General features: G+C 33.1%; 1 protein-coding gene across 1 annotated transcript; it reads right to left on the reverse strand.

The window, feature by feature from the left end:
• Nucleotides 1-612: 612 nt before the first annotated feature.
• On the reverse strand, nucleotides 613-17,327 carry LOC118742314 (protein takeout-like). Its single transcript, XM_036474303.1, has 4 exons — nucleotides 16,848-17,327; nucleotides 1,452-1,541; nucleotides 1,240-1,390; nucleotides 613-1,145 (listed from the first exon to the last, which is right to left on the reverse strand). The coding sequence occupies exons 1-4, from the start codon at nucleotides 16,978-16,980 to the stop codon at nucleotides 710-712; spliced, it is 810 nt and encodes a 269-aa protein (XP_036330196.1). The 5' UTR covers nucleotides 16,981-17,327; the 3' UTR covers nucleotides 613-709.
• Nucleotides 17,328-22,567: the final 5,240 nt, after the last annotated feature.

Consider the following 22,567-nt stretch of genomic DNA (forward strand, 5'->3'; position numbering starts at 1 on the left):
CTTCATGGCATACATAGATACTAAGTATTTTATTTTTTATTAATTTATTAAATGTAATATATGTATATAGATACTAAATATTTTATTTTTTATTAATTTATTTTTAATTTCTAAGTTCTAAGTTAATCAACTTACATATACATACATATTTACAAAACTAAAAAATAATAAATTCCAGAATAACTCAATCATCTCACATACATTAGGGTGATTTTTTCGCGACAATTTTTTTCGTTCCCAATATCTCAAGGAAAGTCGAAATTGAATTTCCTACCACTTTCTTATTTATCTACATTTTTTCTGTAGCTCTAGTTATTTATGAGATAGGGGCAAAAAAACGAGAATTTCACCAAAAGATTTTACTTTAGTGACCCGTACGTACTACCTCGCTGGCGCGGGTTAGGATTACGCCGCAATGGACACTTTTGTAAAGCATTCAATTCTGAAGAAACTCTATCCTTGACCAAAATTATACCATAAAAAAATACCACTGAGCTGTAGAAAAAAAAGGACTTTTTATAGGTATTTCCCACAATGTCTAGGTGGGAATGAAAAAAAAATTGTCTCGAAGAAAATCACCCTAATATACATATTGTCCTACGTACACAACACTAAATAATAAGCCTTAACAATTTTTATTAAATACTAAAAGAAAATACTCAGGCTATGCCCACTTCTCATGTAGTTCCCTCTTTTACGCACCGCGCATTCAAGAACTCAGAAATATCGAATCGAATGGTATCTCCTCAAACAGCTTATTCGAAATATCACGGAAAATTTGACCAAAGCTACGCGCATAGCCAATCTTCAGCTCATTGAAAACCGTCTCCCAGTTGTCGTTCAAGAATCGATTCATTGTCTGCGATAACAAACGATCGTTGAAGAGATTATCGAATTGCATATAGACACGCTTGGGATTCAGATCGACGCGGTACTCCTTGAGACGCATATATTTGACGCCATCGCGCATGAAAGGTTCACCGATGAGCCGATGTTCGATGCGGGTGTTAATCAGCGTCATATTGGCTTTGCCATTACCAGTTATGGGTAGCAGCAATATGCGGCCGGACATCTCATAATCGCCAACCATTTCAATGCGATCGGTTTTACTGTCACAAACAATTAGGTGATTGTTCAGATCGGTGCTGGAAAGCGGAAAAAAGAGAAAGTGTTAATTGTTATTTGTTTTTTTATGTAGTTTAAAATACATATATGTATATATGTATTAAAGGATCTTACCGGTAGCGCTGCACTTTGCTGGTGGAGATCATGTCGTGTACGAGTAAGTTTTTCAAGGTCTGCTTCAGCGTAATAGGCGCATTACCAGAATCGATTATTAACGACTTCACAGTGAGTGGCTCGAGCTGTGGTATACCGAACTCTTTGTTGCCTGTGAATAGTTAAACGTTAATTCTCTTTATTTTACAAAAGATTTTACGAAGTTATTTTACCATCCTTGAGCAGCAGAATTGCACCGTTCACAGCATCAACAAGGCATTTATCGAAATTTTCATCACGTTTGCATTTTTCGAAATTAGCAGCTGAAATTAGAAGAAATAGTTAGGGTATTAGATCAGTAAAAACTTGAAAAGGGAGCATCTACAATTATATAAGTACTAGCTTTTGCCGCGGCTATGCAGTCAAATGTTACAGCAGGAGAAAAACTTTCTTTATCTTCTTTCCTTAGGCTCGCACATTGTAATGCTTCATTTAACCTCTCATCAAATGGAACTGGGACTTTGAAACTCTTACAAGCCCTTCAAAAATATTTAAAAAATAAAGCTTTGAAATTAGTTTAAAAATGAAGAATTCTCATTTGACACCAATGTCAAAATATTTCATTTAACTTAGTAAAATTGGTTTTGCATTTCTAAGCAGGTGGCAACCTTCGTCAAAAATAGTTCCGAAATAGACCTCCCTCGTTTGACGGCTATATTAAAATATTTCATTAAACTTTGCGTTCTTGCTTTCAACTGATCTTGAGTTTCCAAACAGATGGCAACCCTCTTCAAAAAAGTTTTCGAAATTAAGTTCTATTCAAACTTTCGTTGGTGTGATTCCAGCATTAAAATATTTTATTTCACTAGCTGGTTAAGTTGATTTTGAACTACCAAATAGGTGGCAACCCTCTTAAAAATCATTTTTTAATAAATTTCCTAAACCTTTTGTTTGATACCCAATTACAAATATTTAATTTAACTTGTTAATTAAATTGATGTCAACACTTTGCGCAGGTGTCAATCCTCTTCTTCAAAGTTATTTCGAAATACATATTTTTAGAATCCCTTTCGTTTGACTCCAACAATGTTATAATATTTTATTTAAACTGGTAATTTGGTGGTAATTGATTTTTAATTTAAAAAAAGATTTCAACTCTCTTCAAAAAAATATCCTTTTTGTTAATCCAGTTCATAACTGATCTGTCTAAAAAATCTCATTCATATACGTCGGGCTGGTTTAACGTGAGCGAAAAATATTGATTTTCAAGAATTATATACCATTACTACGAAAAGTTGTTTTTTACCATATAAAAATACATGGAAAACTTTGGGCTTTGAGCGATCTCTAATTATCTTTTGATTTCAAAATAAAAAAATAAGGGTATACTTTTTTTCGGTATAGAACAATCCTAGGGGGTGAGAGCATAAAAATCCGACTATACTTTTTCACATGCATTTTTGGACCACCCTAATATGTGCATACATATTTATTTTCTAAGGAGCTTAAGCTGAGGTTTTTTAACCAGATTTTTACCAATTTTCGAATACCGGGGTTTTCACCTGCCTTATTTACCCAGAAAAGATTCAGTTTATTTATCCATTGGAGGATGATTAGGGAACTAGCACTGCTTTTCCACCTCAAGTGTTAGAAGACGATTGGAAAAACATTCGTACCAATTGTTTTATTTTTAGAAAATTATTTATAATTGTTGGAAAAAATTAATCTCATAAAATAGCGGTTAAATTTGATCAGAAAAATAGAAATCAAATATTGAATTTTTTTGATTTTTATTACAAAGATCAGAACCGTCACCATCCCTGCTCTCAACGAAAGGCATACGCGATATGTTAGTTTACTAATCTAATTCTTATAAAAAAAAGGTGACTCAAAACAAATGACCCGGCCTAACGTTCGTTGGCTTCATCTTTTGAACGAATGAAATGAAGTTTATGTGTTTTTTTTTACATTTATTTGGATCTTTAAATTATGTTTTGAATATGACATCAGTTAAGTGATTAATTACTTTGGACCCGTTTTATGGCTTTCCATGTTTTTTTTTTCACTTAGACCGTGGGCGTTGGTTCTTTGTCATACCTGAGCCGCCAGAACTGAGAGATCAGGCTTCGCGAAGCTAAACGGATCCCGGACCGTCCTCGGTCCACCTTCGACCAGAATGACCTCGCGATAGCACATGCGCGGGTTTTCCGCCCACTGTTCGCTGAGTTGACCCAAGGCTAATCTTTCCCCGAGAAGTCCACAAGTGATCAATGGAGCTCCTACTCTCTCTTTTCTTGGCGATATTATTTGGCCAGTTCTTCAGTCACACAGTTTCGTGCGATATGGCCTGGCACGCATTCAAATCTGAAAAAAGTAATATTGCCACGCAACCGAAAGTGAATTAGGGTATTCTCTAACGAGCTTCGAACATACCGTCTGTAATAGTTTAGCGCTCCATGGTTTCTTCAAAGAACTTCTGATTATGTTTACATAACAAACGCTGTTTGCAAAAATTATTCCATGCTCCAATAAAATTTAAATAAATATTGGCGGCTTACACATTTTTCTGCGTGTTTGGCCGAGCTGCTCCTCCGATTTGTTAGGTGCGCCTTAATGACGTTTTCATATCAACACCTAACATGTACCTAAATATCACGCAATAATCACGTTTTTTTTCTTCTCATTCTAAATTCATACTACCAAATCTTTTTCTAAAATCACACAAATTGTCCTTGAACCTACTATATTTCGCAAGACAAAAACTCATATGAGAATTTAAAAATTATGTCACTTACATTTATTCAAACATGTACTCGTATGTAAATATGTATAGTACGTACATTTTCTCATTGTTTAACTGCCGTAAGACTTCGAAAAGATTATCGCGCACGCGTTCAGCAGAAAATAAGCACTCAGCGGCTTTGCATACAAACTACGGAAGTGCGACTCAAAGAACAAATAATGAATTATTCTTTTGTGATCTGTGTGTGTAAAAAAAAAAATTAAAAATATACCCAAACTTTTGTATATTCCGTATTTCATAGGCGAAAAGCGTAAAACTGCGAACGTGTTTAAAATACGCGCGCGCACTTACATATTTTCATTAAAAAATAGAGGGGTAGGTTAGCTTAAAAAGGAAAATGATCAAAAGCGCATATAATACTGAACTGTTATATATTCTTATGTCTATTTAAATTTGTTAAGGGCATTCTTTATTTCAATATATTGACTACTCTCAGAAGATTTAGATCGAACGTAATGCATACAGTTATCAGGCGTTGGAGTTTAGTGAAGGATTGTCTTACCCTGGCTAAGGCAGCTGTCGAAAACCAAGCCAGCTCCCTATAGGCGGCAACGGATCGCGCTATCATGGTGTACATAAAGAATGAAATTTGAAAATTTAAAAATGGTCCGTAATCGGGTAAAGAATGAGTCGAAATAGAGATGACAGTGCAGAATTTCGAAGGGGCGTTTGCCCTATTTTAGCTTTTTTGATTCAGATTTTCCTATTGCCGAATATTGAATTACCAGAAAGATGGAGTCATATGAAATATCTACGCGGATGTTTGTGTAAAGTTTTGAAGAACAATTTCTTTATTGACAACTAGGGATGGCAAAAAATAAAATAAAATAATCGATTAATTAATCATATGATTAATCACAAGCAAAAAAAATTAATTGCAATTATTGAGAAATAATCAAATTAATCAAAATTTTAAAGGCACTTTTTTTGCAGTGAGTATTCACAAAAACACTTGCATAAAAAATTTCGAATTCTCTTGTCAATTAGCCTAGAGTATTTTTAGCGACAATAACACTGGATCACAAATTTTAGTTTGGTTTTTGTTCTCCAGACGCCACTATCCAATTCCTATGTAGAATTGCTCGGTGATTCCATCGATTTTCTTCATTAGTTATTTCCTTCCGCTTGAGTTGTAAGACTTGAAAATTTAAACGAAAACTCATTTCATCTTAGAGGTGACCCAAATCATCATCTTTTCGCCTTCGTTTGTGTACAAGAGATTTATGAGAGGCCCATTAGATCGGACTCATTTTCTACTGATTCTAGTGACGACTCGCTACCCTTTTCCATAAGATCATCTGTGTACATTATTTCATTTCGCAGGAACTCCATTACTGAGGCCAATGCTAACGAATCTTTGAAATACATTTTTTTGAACCTCGAGTCGAGTAAAGTTGATGCAGCTAACAAAAAAGAATGTACGATGGATGGATTTTAGACAACTACAGAACTCACATTTATTGAAAATATTTTTACGATTATTTTACAATTAATCGATTAATAATCGATTATTAAAACACAAAACCATGATACAATAATACCGTAAAGAAGAAAGTGCACAACATCGTCAACAAAAAAAAACGATCAAAAATGTACGGGATTTCTCAGAATTTTCATACTGAAATTGAATAGGCTATAAAACTGCATGCCCAATAAGTTTCTAAAAATTCTGAATTAAGTTGGAAATTTAAAAAAAAAAAATAATAATTTTTTTAATTTTCCTGAACTGCGCACAAACTTTGAATTTTGTGGTTTATTTTATAGAATCTACTATTTTTTTTTATAAAAAATGTACGAAAAAAATTTGTCACGTAACATATTGTGAATATTGTAAAAAATAAATGTGTCCTATTTATGTGGGCGCCACTGTACGTATTCCTGCTAGTAACTGGAAGCCATTGTCCCTAAACCTAAATAGACTCATTGCATAGTACAATGCATAACTTAGTTACTAAAACCCGCAACCCTGAAGATCTTAAGAGAGTTTAATTTAATATACGTATTCACACACAGATAATACAAACCGACAACGGTTTTTATTTCAGTTTTATTTCCTTTTTTACGCTTTCAATCTGCAAAATACAGGAAATGAATTTCGGTCAAAACTTGAGCGCGCATAAACAGGCTGGGCTTCAAGGTCTTCCTAAATATTTTGCATCAACGAAAATGAAACGCAAATAGCCACACAATTACTTAAGTAGCAACAACATAACCTCAGTAAAACACGGTGACCGCAAGCGATTATGAAAAAAATGCGAATAATTCGTAAAGTTCATTAACACTTAATAAAATATAATCATTATAACAACAACTAGTATGTTAATAAGAACTACAAAAAGTTGTTGTTCGACATAACAAAAGAAACGCCACTGAAGGTAGCAGACGGAAAAACAAAAAAATTCCTTTTAATGACATTTGCAGCATCCTCAAAATAGAGCGGCATACTACCGATGTCTGGCAGCTGAAAACTTGTTTGACACAGATTAAAAAAAAAAAAAAATTTTATAAATACGATACCAACCGAAAATGCACAGCTTGTCTTTTTTTTAGTTCAATGTCAAGTTGAAGTCCGCACTAAAGCAACAGTGCAGCCAGCGGCGCTGAGTGGGTTATGGAGTTTACATATTCAATGGCAGCAGCAGCAGTTATTTAAAATTAATTAACAGTGGAATTCATAAAATTTAAATTAACTTTTAGCTTTTTACATGCACAATTTTTGTGAATACTTAATTAGCTATGGATTTTTTTATGCTCGCTAGAGTTGTACTTATTAAGCCGGTTAGGCTTCGGAAAAGAAGGTTGTCCACTCGTTTTTATACCCGAGCGCACTTGTGCACAAGGGTATATTAATTTTGTTCACATAACGGTTGTTTGTAACAGCCAAAACGAATCGAGATAGATATAGACAAATGTATACATAAATGATCAGGATGAAAAAAGAAATCGATTAAGCCATGTCTGTCTGTCCGCCCGTCTGTCCGTCTGTCCGTGTACACGATAACTCGAGCAAAAATTGAGATATCTCAATGATATTTGGTATGTAGGTTTCCCTTAATCCAAGGTAGGTTGGTATTGAAAATGGGCGAAATCGGACTTTAACCACGCCCACTTCCCATATAACGGTAATTTCCAGAAATACGAAAACTGCGATATTTTAGTAACTACTGAAGATAATTCACTCAAAATTGATATTTACAATAAGTTTTAGACGAAAAATAAGAATATTATAAATTTTTGGAAAATGGGCGTAGCCACGCCCACTTATGGTTACATGTGTATATCTTGGTAACCGCTGCACCAATTTCTTCCAAACTTGGCACAGTTGTTGGCCTTGGTACAGCATAAAAAACGGCCGAAACTTTTTAAAATCGGACAATAACCACGCCCACATCCCATATAACGGTAATTTAGAGAAATACAAAATCTTCGATAAATAATTAAATATTGAAGCTAATTTATTCAAAATTGATGCATGTAACAATTCTTTACCAAGAAATACGTTTATGGTAAAATTTTGGAAAATGGGCGTGGCACCGCCCACTTATGATCACATATAAGTATATCGGTAACCGTTCTACCAATTTGTACCAAACTCGGTATGGTTATTGTACTTGCCACGTGTAAGCAAAACGTTGAAAATTATTGAAATCGGACTAAAATAACGGCCGATTCTCATATAACGGTAAATTTAAGAAATGCTTGAAACTTCAATATTTCGAAATTGAAGGACGCTAATTTACTCAAAATTGATACACCTCGGCTTACCATCTAGCGGAAGGTTTCGGAAGGGTGAAAAAACATATATTTAATACTTGCGCCGGGTATTTAATGTTCGGCTCCGCCCGAACTTAGACTTTCTTACTTGTTATTATTTATTTTATGTTTCTAGAACACTTTTTTTTTACAAAAATTTATGGATAGTGGATGATTCTCTCCAAGTTGTCATTTTCAACTTTAAAAGTTGAATCTGTTCAAAACAAAAACATTTTTTCAAGCTTTTGTCAAGTTTCAACTGTGTGTAATCAAATCTTACATCCAATTTTTAACCAACTTCCTGATGAGCTAGAGACTTGAAACTTCAAACTACGCTTAGAACTCGATGACAATGCAATATGAAAGACGAATCAATCCGCTAGGTGGCGCAAACAAAATTTGCATGATAGGTGGCGCATGAGTAGAGATATTTTGAAAATCCGAATTTATGGTCTGATTTGTTTGATATTTAGCAGGTATATTATTTCAATGGAAAGGAATTACCCCATAATAAAAATTTGCCGTTATGTGGGTCTTTTTTTATTCACCACTAATAAATGCTTGTCTTTGAAATTAAGTTTAATTACCTGTTTATTTTTACCAAAACCGAAATAAGAACAAAACTGTCGAGAACGTTCTCAATGGGGATTGTATAAGAACAAAACCCTGTGGAACGTTCCAAAAGAGAACAAAATGCGAAAAATACTTGCCGGAACACTTCTAAAAAAACAAAATGGGAAAAAAAGTCTCCGGAACCTTTTGGCAAAAAACAAAACGGGAAAGAAAGTCTAAGGAACTTTCTCTCGAAGAACAATTCGGGAACTAAAGTCTCAGGATGTTTCTGACAGAACGATACATCATCAAATCTTCTGTGAACTATTCGCGAAGAATGGAAGCGATAAACAAATGTCTCATAGCGTTCCATTAGTTTGAAATGTTTGAATATTAAAATCAATAAAAAAAGATAGATAACTGTGCAAGTAAAGTCAACAAAAGACTTAAGATACGAACTTTTCGTGCACAGAAAATGAAAAATTGTTCCATAAATAGACAATTCACCTTAATGATAAACGATCTGGAAGTTGAAATGATCCAGCTTTGCTCTGGCTTGGAATTAACAATCGTGGCTCTCACTGAAACGATTTTTCATTTCAACACGCACTCGCCCCTCCAATTCTTAACGCCAAGTTCTCAAAACTTTTATTCTCGTTTTATTCTCTAGCAGAACGTTCCCCAGACTCTTGTTCTTATTTTATTCTCGTTGAAAATGTTCTCGATACTTTCGTTCTTACTTAGTTCTCATTGGAAACGTTCCCGAAAGTTTCGTTCTCATTATATTCTTCTCGGGAACGTTCCCGAGAGTTTTGTTCGCATTTTGTTCTTTGCGGAAACGTTCCCGAACCTTTTGTTCCCGTTCAAACTGCTCTCAATACCTTTTGTTCCAGATTGACTCTTTTGTGGGAACATTCTCGACATTATATTTTATTCTTGGGCAGATCTAAATCAAAATTGGAACGCGTTCTCGGTCCCTGATATTAAAGCTTTTACGATAAAAAATTCAGGAAAAATAGTTCGTTGGATAAAAGCATTTTTCGTTTTTTAACCTGAAACCAGTATGCAATAAACTTCCTAAACATTTTTAAACGCCTATTTTTTCTGTTCCTGCGTTAAGGAATCCATTTCCAAGGTCGCAAGAACCCAAAAACGCATTCAAAAAGGGTTCATTCCAGCGGTTTTTAGGTAAACAAAATTCAAGAATCTAACTTTTTGAAAGTCGATTTTGAGGTCAATGTAGTTTTTTTTTTATTCAGGCCTTTAAAATGAACTTCGAGACTAAATGTAAATGGATGCCTTGACGCAAGTACAGTAAAGATATGTGTTTAAAACTTTTTAAAAAATTCATTTTATTCAAGTTTCAGGTCAAGAAAATAAAAAAATTTAGAACCTATTTTTAAAGGTAATTCGCAACGTCAAGGTAATTCTTTTATCCAACGATAATATCTTTCTTGAATTTTCGAAGTATTTGATTTTATCAATTTTTCTAAAATAGAATATGGTGCGCTTTTTTTTTGGATTTTGAAGTAATTTCTTGAAGACTAGATTGCGATACGTTGTGTACTCTAGAAATTACCAAACATTCCATTTTCCGACTGGGTACAGTATGCATGCTTACAAATTTCAATATCGTCGGTCATCAGCGTTTATGACCTAGGGCAATATGTATGGTAAAGTCTTTTGAAAACTCATTTGTTCATCGTACTGTGAATTGTTTTTGTTTTTTTTTTTTTATTTTAGTTAATATATTTTTCAATTATTTTTCCCTTCATATTATTACTTTCGCTTCACATCGCTAGCTTTAATGACACCAATGAACTATGTCATCTCCAATTTATATACGTAAATGACAAAGCGCATGAAGTTGAGTGCGGGCCACAACAGGAAGTATTTTTTCACAAAGACAGACATACTCGCGAATTGATCCATTTAACGAGTCGCATAAGGCCTGTTCGACTGATTGGCAGCGTTGCCTATCGCCACCGCTCTGGTTTCGGTGACACGTTTTGTTGTCAGTTGGTTGGTGGTGGACCCAACAAAAACCAAACAAAAATAAAAGAACAACAAGCCGGCTTTTGCATCTTCATTGAAAATGAAGTCAGAGGCTGTCAACATTGCCGACTGACTGCAGGGGGGGCTGCTCCGAGTTGTCTGACTGATGGACTTTTGTTGACAAACCAGCTGACCGCATTCATTTACTAACCGTATCTACGAACTTTTGTTTACATTGTGGTAGTCACTTTTTTTCTTCTTATTTTTTGTAGTTCGCTTTTGGCCAACATGATTTTCAACGTCAAAGGCATGCGTTGTGTGTTTGTGCACCTGCATACCTGCATACCTGCATTTGTTTATACTGAGTGTTTGGCATGGACATGCTTATGTATGTAGTATATGCATATGTCGCTGCTGCTGGGCGGACTCCAGTAGTGGTTATATCAGATATGGCATCAACATGTTCATGTGTGTATGTGCTACTTTTGATATGTTGGCCAAAAGTGGAATAACCTTGTTTGCTTGCTTTTGCTTCTTTATTTATTTTTTTTTTTTTTTTGGTCGACTGGACAGAAGACAGCCAGTTCAGAAAAACTCATTAAATGATATAACTTTGTAAATTGGTTGTTGTTCGTATGTAGATACATGCAGTATAGGTACATACAGTGACTCAAAGAATTATCACATGTTGTTTTTTGTAAATATTCGTAATGTTTTTCGAACTAAGTTTTGTTTATAATTTTTCTATAAAAATACCGTCTAAGATTTAACCAAAACCATATAAATCACAGTTTGAAAATTTATAAAAAATGTATGAAAATTCAACGAATTTCCATCAAAGTTTTATTTAATCATTTTTGGGTATGCTTTTTTATAGCCCATACAATTTTAGTCCAATTTTAGTGCAAGTATCAACCGGCTAAAAAGTAGCGCTGAATTTTGAGAATTTGAGATTTTTTTTGGAGACTGATTTTGCGGTTTTTTTTTTATATAATTTTTTATATTACAAGTGGAATTTACAAAATTTTCGTTGATTTTTTAAAATTTTGTTGCTAATGGTCTCCCGTTGTTGAAATTTTTATGAAAATTTGTTGAGTTTTCCTAAATTTTGTACAAAATTTGAAACTTTTACTTATATGGTTTTGGCTAAAGCTTGGACGGTATTTTTATAGAAAAATAGCAAAAAAGAATTTGCTCGAAAAACGTTATAAACATTAAAAAAAATCAATACTTGGTAGCTTGTTTGAGTCACTGTATATCTGATTGTTGCAAGTTCATTAAGTACCACACTTTATTAACAGCAGTCCAGTGACCTTTTAGCTTTGGCTATCAGATTAAATACATAGTTACTGAAGGCAGGTTAAGGTTAGAGATTCGGTGAGAGGTATTTCGAATGTATCCAGCTTCCTACTTTTAGATTTAGTTTTAAGCAAAATTACAAACTCAGCACATACATACATATTTACATGTTTTAAAAATTGATTTTTTTTTGTTATTTAGTTTGAATTATTTTTTTATAAAAATTTAGTTTATTCTTTAATAAAAACCGTATGAATCCAAGTGTGCAGTATTTAAAAAATTTAACAAACTTTCGTAAAACTTTCAATGTTTTTTATCTGAATTTAAAAAAATAATTCTGTATATAGCCCATTCAATTGTAACCCTAATACTTATTTGTGATTTTTAATTTCTTATTTTAATTTAATTTATTCTGTGGTGCAAACTTCCTTATTAGGAACATTAAATACACAGAGACACCTACAAGTACGGTGACCATTCGTACCGATTTTGGCGGAACAGTACCGATTTTAAGAAAATTATACCGTCTATAAGAGTCTCCCTGTACTCTGGTCCAAAAACAATTTTTCGTACAAAAGTGGCAGCACTTTCGGTATCACAAAGAACATAGAATATAGGGGAGCCATAAACATAGCCAGCATCCTTATTTTCTATGGTCACTGGTCATGTTTTATTCTGTCAAACTGGTATTCTTGTCAAAAAAATTTTGTAAGGTTTTTATAATTATTTGTTTTTTGTTTTGTTTTTTTAATAAAATGATTTTAACGTGAATTTAGTGAAATTATAAAAAATAATACTAATTCCCTCAAGAAATTCATGGATATGAAAAATATGAGCTGTAGATACAGTGGCGAAAATATAAATAGGGAAGAGGCATTTTAGCATTCTTTGGCTATTCCCCTTTCGATTATTTAATGGTTATTATTTTTTATAAACGTGTAGCTCGGTATTAACAAAAACCATGTTAATCAAACTTGGTTCAAAAATTAGCAAAATTTGTTAAATGTTGGTATTGTTGTAGGCTGGTCGATCTACTTCTCTTTTCACTTTTTCTCCACATCTTTGCCCAACGATTCGCTAACTACCTTAGCATCATCAGGGGCGATTCTTTATTATAAATATCAACAAAAAAACAGGAAAACAAGATTATGTAAAATAGAAATTATGAGTTTTTGTACAAATAAAAATTAAAGATTGGTAAACAAACATATGTTCTGTTTTGAAAACAAACACAATCACAGGTTTTTAAACTTATATTTTTCAATGTATTTAACGTTTTTGTGTTTTTATATGTTTTATATGTTTTTTAATGTATTTAACGTTGTAATGTTTTTATATGTATGTGCATTTATGTGAGACCAATTTAACGTAAGTGTACATGTAAGTCATGCGATAAAAAATATAATTGCTCATTTTCTCCATTAAAAAAAAAAAAAAAAATCAAGCAAGAAAATGCGCGAATATTGCCAAAAATCAACGGAGGGTCCCAACCACCTTGAACTTGCATTTTGTTATACTAAAATTTAATGGGGTACAAAACTGCATGCTGAAAAAAATTCTAAAAAATCTGATTAAAAATTTTAAAATTTTGATCAACATTTGTTAAAATTCGTAGAATTTTTGTAAGTGTTCTACAAAGTTTGAAATTTTTATTTACGTGATTTTTTAGATACTAATCTATATTTTCCAAAAAAAAATTGAAATTTTTTAAACAAAGAAACTGAGCCAAAACTTGCTAAAATATATTTTCTCTATTTACATTCTTGCTACTGTATATATGAATTGTGTGTATACATTTTTGCGATAATTTTTCAAGTTTTTTTGTCTTTGTTTTCTTTTAAATAAAAGTGTATTAAAAGATGTTATGTATTTTTATTCGAAAAGCAAAATTGTATGTTCCGATTTGATGCTTTAGAAATGCCCCGATTTTTGTCCACTAAAATCTGGTCACCGTACCTAGAAGTACCAATTAATGCCAAGATCATTAACAACACCCTTCAAAGTGTCTCCAAACTAAATACATGTATAGATATTAAATACATATACACTTGTGGATATATTTAAATGCAGAAATTCCATTCCATTTCTACGCGTATAAACATTAAACCACCAGAAAAGGCAGTCATTGCATTTGCAATTCTGCATTTCTATTTTTCTATTCTCCAACTTTTTTCAATGTCGTTATTGCATTTGCGAAAATTATAAGCAATTTGAATGCAAAAATGTATGGAAATTAAAATTTGAATTGACTTACGCAGAAGGGACGAAACTGAAGCATTGGTAATTTATAAAAAAAAGATTTATGTACATACATACTATCTACACTTCTATGGACATATACACATTTGATTAATTGTGCACAAATATTGGAGGCCAAAGCAAAATAGTCGATAATTGATACGCTAATGTTTGGCAATTAAAAAAAATAATAATCTTGCTAAATGTTTGACCACCGAGGAACATACTACCACTTTATCTTTTCCTTAGCTCGCAGTCGGATCATTTCAGTTTACCTATAACTTAATAAAACATGTGGAAACGACTACTTAGCTTAGTAGCAACATCCATCCTTAATTATAATTATATTCTTTAACTTTGCTTTTAATAGCGTTTAACAAACGCTTTAGTTTTCTGTCCGAATCCTCACTACTCAAATTTTCCAAGGTCTATTGAATGCCATGTTCGTTGCCTAAAGCGTTTAAGTCTTTAAAACACACCAGTTAGGATTGTAATAGTTTACGAACAGAATTTTTAAGACGTAGCGCAAGTGTAAATAATAATACATAGATTGGTTATTTTTGGATGAAAAATTTATTTTTTCAACATGTTTTGTAAACGACATACCTAGATAAGAGAATTCTGAGCTAATTTTTATGGAGTGCTCTTTATCCAACGCCTCTTGTAAATTATTCAAAAACAGAGCAAAAAGCTGCGGTGATATCGGACACCCTTGTTTAACTCCTGAAACAGTTTCAAAATCTTTGGGAAGCTCGTTTCAAGTCCACACCGCCGATGTTGTTTAGCCATAAATACTTTTAATGAATTTTACAAATTTATAAGAAACTCCATGATGATACAAAATTTTTAAGCCACCGCTATCCGAGCGACTTTTTCAAATGCTGCCTTAAAGCATAAGTTTTCTTGTTTCTATGAAAATTTGATTCCACGATTGCCTCTAAATTGTTAATAATGTCTGCCGTAGTGTATTGTTTTCTAAAACCAGCCTGAAACTCATTTAGAATTTCATACTTTTCCACCCATCCGTATAATCTATCCGTTAGCGCGCCCATCATTATTTTACATACGCAATTCTTGAAAGAGATACCACGATAGTTACTCGACAATTAACTATCCCCTTTTTTGAAGATTGGGAACATAATACCCTTATTTTACCATTCCTGTGTGTAGATGTGCAAAAAGGTTTGACTTTTTCGAAAAGAGTTGCCACCTTTTATTCAATTAAACTCAAATTATTTAATAATCAATGCCGTCAGATCCGCACCGTTTGCTCGAATTATCTAAGAAGTAAAGCCTACTATTACAAAATGGTTTTAAAAAGCTTTATTTCCCAGCTTTACGGTGGGAGGAGTGCCGCCTGATACAAAAATTTAATTCAATTTGAATTAAAGGAATTAGGTAATATAAATATGGGCGTTCGACGAAAAGAGTTTAAGAAGGTAATATGTAGTCTGTAAATATTTTGAAGAGGGTTGCCACCTGCCACCAAATTTGCTAAACAAAAGAGTGTTAAGAAATCTTTAGTTTTAACATAAAGAATATTTTTGAGGTGTTTAAGAAGGGTTGCCACCTATTTATAAAGTTAAATTCAAATTGTTTGATAATAACAAAAAATTTGGTATTAATCGAAATGGGTTTGACAAGGCTTCATTTCGGAACTATTTTTGGAGAGTTGCCACATGTTTTAAAAATAAAATTCAGCTTATTAAAATATGTATCACAATGTCAGATGGGGGTTGTTTAAGAAGGTTTTAGCTTGAATCTACTTTTGGAGGGGGTTGCCACCTGTTTAAAAAGTCGAATTTATTTTAATTATAAGCAAATTAATTGAAATTTTAAAATACATGTGTCAAGCAAAAGAGTGTTAAGAAATATTAAGTTTGAGCATTTAGAATGCTTGAAGAGGGTTGCCACGTGTTTAAAAAGTGGCATTCCAATTATTGAATAACTTTGATGAATTATTAAATGGTGGGTGTTAATGGAAATGGGTTTTAAAGGCTTTATTTCTGAACTATATTTAGTAGGGTTACCAACTGTTTATAAAATCCAACTCAACCATAATTAAGGCAATTAGGTAATTGAAATATGTATCAAAATTTCGGTGCTAGACGAAAGAGGTTTAGGAGGATTTTAGTTTGAAAATACTTTTGAAAAAGATTTCCTCCTGTTTGAATAGGAGAATTTAGTTAACTTATCCGCAAGTTTTATTAAATATTAAAATACGAGTGTAAAGATTATTAGATTTGCACCGTTCTTACGGATTTAAGATTTCGGAGGTTTGGCGGAAAGTGGGCTCTAACTCAGGCCCTGCGCAATGATAGCGCGCACTGCTAACCACTACACCACAGCGGCTGCTATGTAACTCACAAAGTTAGGGATATAAGCTCCGCGTGATCACAACACCTTGCTTTGAAAGCAGTTTCTTCCACCGGGAGCACCCAAGGCGATTCTTGTCCTTTCATCAAGCAACTTTGGGCCTTAATCGATATTCACTGAGAGACCGCTCTCGTCTTGTGTTTGCTATAGTCTGAATCCAATCCCCACCAATAGCCAGAGCTGTTTCGTTAAGTCTCGCGGGGTTGGAAAAATGCTTGGCCAGCCTGGTTTTTAAGTTGGCAGCAATTTCACAGCCCCCTGACAAATTAAGTTGTACATTTCTAGCCTCACAGTTTTCAAGAGTAATTAACTATCTTGGCAAAATATTGTCGGATTTCGTAATTCGACGCTACTACTGGTGCTGCAACGAAATATATTTTATAACATTCAACTTAGTAGGTTTTAAAGCGTTTAATTTTAATAACATTTTTATGAAAATGAATCGGCTGTCCTAAATCCAACTCTGTCGGTTCCGCTCGAGCACACACCTTACTACATAAATATAGACACTTCTACGCGCATACATACTTGTTTTTATTTACAGTTACACTATAACTTACGAAACTTATCAGTTGCAGACATACACAAAAAAAACAACAACAAAAAAACTTACGCAAATCTTTGGCAGCGACTACATTGGCCAATTGCAACACAAGTTGCACAAACAGCAATAGCCAAACTGGCGGCAGCAATGTTAATTTGAAGCCAAAGTCACTATATAACGTGTTGCGCATGCGTGCAGACATTTTTAACTTCTTTTGAATTGATTTACACTTTGTGCTTATTTTTCTCACACGATATAGCAACGTTTAAAAAATCGATTATCTCACAATCGATATTATCGATTCTCGATTTGAATCTTAGATTTTCGTTTTTTTTCAGAATTTTAATTATTTTTTTTTTTAAGTTTATTTTAATCTCGAATTTATGGCAAATTAAGAAAGAAATCCATCAATTTTGCCGCGCCGATAAAGCCACTGCACTGTTCTCTCGCCAGCTAGTTATCAACACAATTTGAACGGGATGCTAAACGCATGCGTGGCTTTTATAGGAAGCTTCAGCTTTTTGCGCCTCTAGCTTCAGTCGAAATCATAGCAAGTTTATAGCGGCAGCAGCAATAGCAAATTACTCAGCCCATCAGTCAGCTTCGTAGTGGATTCGCTTAACCTGCATTCTCACATGTGCTTACGACCAAGTCTCTATCTGGCTGTATTTTAGTGTACATATGTATGTATGTATTGAATACACGCGTACAGGTATTTTTTATAGCTTTGAAAAATTTTAAATCGAAATTCATATGTTATTATAACCGTAATGAGATTTGCTTCATCGAACGCAATTTGCTTAGTCTAGTGACTTTTGCTCTTCTCTATAAAATTTTGAAAAGCTTTGCCTGCAGTTTTGCACCAGTGAGCCAATAAATTTGGATATTAGATTTTAAGTCAGTTTCATGTAATAACTAATACGTACATACCTGCAGTTACTCACAGATGTATTCATGGTTTAGTTTTTTTCACGATATTCAAAAAAAAAATAAAAATGTTTCAATCTTTTTCGTTCATTTTTACTAAAATATAGCTAATTTTATAACGCAAACCATGCACTTTATTATGTTAAAATGGGTTATAAAACTGCATACTGAAAAAAAAATTCTAAAAAATCTGACTAAAAAGTTTGTAGTTTTGATGGCAATTTTTTTAAATTCGTTGAAATTGTACGAGTTTTGTAAAAAGTTTGCAGCATTGGTTTATATGGCTTTTCTTATAGAATGAGCTATATTTTAAAATAATTAATTGACAAAAAAGATTTATAATGTAAGACATTTTGTGTACTGCTGTGAGTAACTGTATGTGTTTTTGCAAATATATATTTTTTTGTTCGCAGGGAAACAAAAATTTCTTAGTTATGTTTACATACAATTTTTGTACCGAACACATTTAGCGGAACTGTCATGCGTCAGTTGTACTATTTATGTATGTATGTACTTACATTCATGCCGGGATTCGTAATCAATTTCGAACTAATATCACTAATTATGACGTAAATCATTTACAGAATATTTATCAAATAGTATTATTTGGCACCCGCACTGCTGGTGGTACGCTATTCCTGCAAAGGGAGTATGGGAGTTGATAATACATGAAGGTAAAAATTTGTTTTTGGAATTATAAGGACCTGGATTTGGGACCTGAGTGGTAAAAAAACGTTCACTGTAAGGAGCTTCGGTTTTGTTATTGTTGTTTTTATTGATTGTATTAACGATTTTGCTATCGATGTTATCATCGCTTTTGTTATCGATATTTTTATCGGTTTTATTATCGATATTTTCATCGATTTTGTTATCGATATTTTCGGAACTTATCGATATAATATTCGATATTTCTATCAATTTTGTTATCGATATTTTTTATCGATTTTGTTATCGGTTGTTTTATCGATTTTCTTATCGATATATTTATCGATTTTGTTGTCGATATTTTTATCTATTTTGTCATCAATATTGTTATCGGTTTTGTTACCGATATTTTTGTCGATTTTGCTTATTGTTATCGATGTTTTTATCGGTTTTGTTATCGATTTTTCTATCGATATTTTTATCGCTTTTGTTATTGATATTTTAATCGATTTTGTTGTCGACTTTTTAATCGATTTTGTTATTGACTCTGTTATCGATGTTGTAATCAACTTCTTGATGGATTTTGTAATCGATTTAGTTATCGATATTTCTATCGACTTTGTTTTCGATATTTTTATCGATTTTGTTATCGATTTCGCTTTCGATATTATTATCGATTTTGATATCGATATTTTCATCGATTTTTTTATCGATGTTTTTATCGATTTTGTTATCGATATTTTTTTCTTAGTGTGTGCTTTCGTTTTCGACTTGGATATGCTCACAATCATACCACGTATTCTACGTTTAAATTTAGCGGCTATATCTCCGATACAGCCTGCAGATCAAGACGACTGCGACGAGGCGCTGGACTGTTCCGACTGTTCCTTTATTTCTAATAATCTTTAGCATCTACCTTTCAAAGTAAATTTTCTGGTAAGAAAATAGGAAAGTACCATATAAATGATGAAATACCTTGCCATAATCGCCAAAGGCAACTAAACTGATTAGTCGGTATCGCGCCCATTCCCGAACTTTTTTGGAAATGTATCGTTCGTGAAGAAGGTGGGTGAAGAGATAATGTAAAATTTGGTATGTATGACTTTTACTTTTCCCCCTCTAAGTCCAACGGTTTTTTTTATAAACTTTCACCATGACTTTTTTCTACCTGCCTCCATATAGTCGAAACACTGTGCGACGCTGAACAAGTTGTAGAGTTTCAGCGAGCCCAAAAGAACAACTTGTCGAACTCCTGTAATAACAACCACGGCAACCTAATGGTCTATGTCCTGCCCGTTTGCGACGGCAAATACCCCAGACGATAGACGTAGTACAGTGAAATAAAATACAACGGCTCAGCTGGCTTGATCATGTCTTACAAATGGACGCCATTGCTCCACTCCCAAAAGTATACAACGGGGTAAACGCTGATTGTAGCCGAAGAAACAGAGGATCTCCTCCGTGTGGGAAAAATGAAATGGGTTTTGTATGGAAGAAGTACTCTCAGGATTTGTCATTGCCGGACGAGATGTTTCGACCAATAGAAAAGAGTCGCTGTTGCTTCCCATCCGCTTTCCTCACTGCTGATACTTACAGCTCTAAGCTGCACTTCAAATTTAATGAAGTTATAAGTATGCTAATTATTTGCTTACTCCGACTGTCTGATGCATTTTTAACCAACGGCAGTATTTACATGCTTAAATACATATTTATGTATTTAGTTCCTCTTTTTTTTAAATGTCTAGTTAGTTTACTCAAGTATTTGTTAAGTATTTACTTTTTCGCACGCGTTTCTCAATGTATTCTGTGTATTTGTATGGTTTGCTTAATTATTTTTCATAGTTGTTTTATTTAGTTTTTTAAAACTAATGTATTTATGTACAGTGACGGGCATAAGAATTAGGACACCAGACTTTTAAGAGTTTAGAAAGGGAAGAGTTTCGAAAGGGAAGTAGAATGTCTGATTATTTTAAATGAGCAGTTTTCGTATATAAATAAATATACAGTTACTCTAACAAGTGTTCACGAGTTGATTTTTTTTAAACCTTTACAAAATTTTTCAAGTTAATTTTTTTTTTTTGTTATTTTTCTATAAAAATATTGTCGAAGCTTTTGCCAAAAATCATATAAAGCAAAGTTTCAAACTTCATACAAAATTTAGGAAAATTTTAATCTCTTTAATCTGAATTTTTACAAGCCAATACCATTTTAGTCTAATGAAGTGCAAGTTGAAGTGCTTTTGCTATTTGTTTTATGTAACAAGTGCTAATTACAAAAAATGGCGACCAAGCGGAGACCGTTCATAAGAAATTCCTGCGTATATGAAAAAACTGCGAAAATCCGTCAGCAAAAAATAAAATATTAAAAATCAACGCTATTTTTTAGCCGCTTGAAACTTGCACTTAATGAGACTAAAATTGTATGGGCTATAAAATTGCATACCCAGAAATGTTATAAAGGTTTAGATTAAAAAGCTTGAAATTTTGATGCAAATTATTCCTAAATTTTGTATTTAGTTTGAAACTTTACGGTTTTGGACAAAACTTGGACAACGTTTTCATAGAAAAATAACTTAGCTTGAAAAACGTTGGAAATATTAAAAAATAAATGAATCAACACGTGAACACTTGTTTGAGTCACTGTATATATCCATAGGTTTTTCGGAAACGGCTCTAACCATTTTGCTGAAATTTTGTACACAGGTAATGTATTGCATTTTAAGGTTATCTGAATAGATATTATATCCGAGAATGTTCGGATAAGGTTGCCGCTTATTCGAAATTATTTTCAAATTAAATGGCGCTTCGTACTAAAATGGAAAGTATTTTATTAATCCCAATTGAGAAAAACATATTTCTGAACAGGGTTGCCACCTGTTTCGAATCGTACATTTATTTAATTTTTTATTTAGAAAATTAGGATACAATTTTATTTGTTAGATATTTTATTACTTGATAGCAGATAAATTTACTTAAACTTACTGTTGTTTGGTTGATTGATCAAATAAGCTTTTAGTTTTAAGTTACAGCTTTCGCAATTGTGGGTTAGGTCCTGCGTAATCGCAGTAATGATGAGTAATGTATTATGCGTTATACTTTATTTGTCACAATTTTCACACTCAACACTGTAGGTACAACATGAATACAAAGTTCTGTGTTCATAGCAAACATGCTGCACTTCGAATAGGATGCTACATTAAATTGTTTAACTAATATTTAAACAATGACTAGATCATAAAGACGTTTTGCATCGTTTCCGGTTTATTTTATATCTGCTGATATGTACGTAATACATTATGTATTTCCTCAAACATGATTATTTACTCGCAGAAATTTATATGAATCCATCAATGCTTTGTGCGTCATTTAAAGTAAGCACCTGAGGGCTGAGCTTTCATTGTTTGCCGCCTCAACACAATATTGGAACATTTCAGAAGGTTCTTATGATGTACAAAGGAAAGGCACATATGTAAATACATACATACTTAATTGATGGGGCTTTCTTTTCTACAAAAAGTGTTGCATTTTTATTGCCCTTTTTAGTTGGTAGTTGTGCGCAGAGGGCAATGAGTGCGCCATAAGTGCTAATCAGCCATACCTTATGCTTATGAGCACGTTTTTTTTTATATATATATATTTTGGATATGTACATATGTACATATGTTTATAGTTATTCATTTTCATTGCATCGCTTTTTGTTTACCAGTCATCATAACTAACCAGTTTAACTGCCCATCAACTACATATGTAGTTAGCATGTGATAAGCGCGTAGTTGAGTAATCTGTCAAGCAACTAATTGCTGGCTTCGATGTGCGTGCCCTTCTGTTTTGCAGTATGTTTTATTTAATTAGTGTTCAATAACCTTTTAACTGGAGATTGTTGGTTAATATTTAAATTGACGCTGTTCTCTCCTCTTTGTATTAGCTGTAATTTTCCATTCATGACCTCTTTGAACGTCGACCTTGATATTGTTCCTGAGTCGTACGTGACAGGGGCAAACCTTGTATCCATTCTATATATGTACACACATACATAAATTTTTTTTTTAGTGAAACTTCTTCATCGAGTTCGGCGATGTTTGCGTTAAGTGGTATATGGCGAATGCATAGCCTTTGGGTGCGGGGAGAGTCATAGACAAAGATAATGATAAGGATAATGATAAGGATAAGAAGAAGGAGAAGGAGAAGGAGAAGGAGAAGGAGAAGGAGAAGGAGAAG

Source organism: Rhagoletis pomonella, unplaced genomic scaffold (genome assembly GCF_013731165.1).
Source record: "Rhagoletis pomonella isolate Grant_MI unplaced genomic scaffold, Rhpom_1.0 Rhpom_scaffold_00001, whole genome shotgun sequence".
NCBI lineage: Eukaryota > Metazoa > Arthropoda > Insecta > Diptera > Tephritidae > Rhagoletis > Rhagoletis pomonella.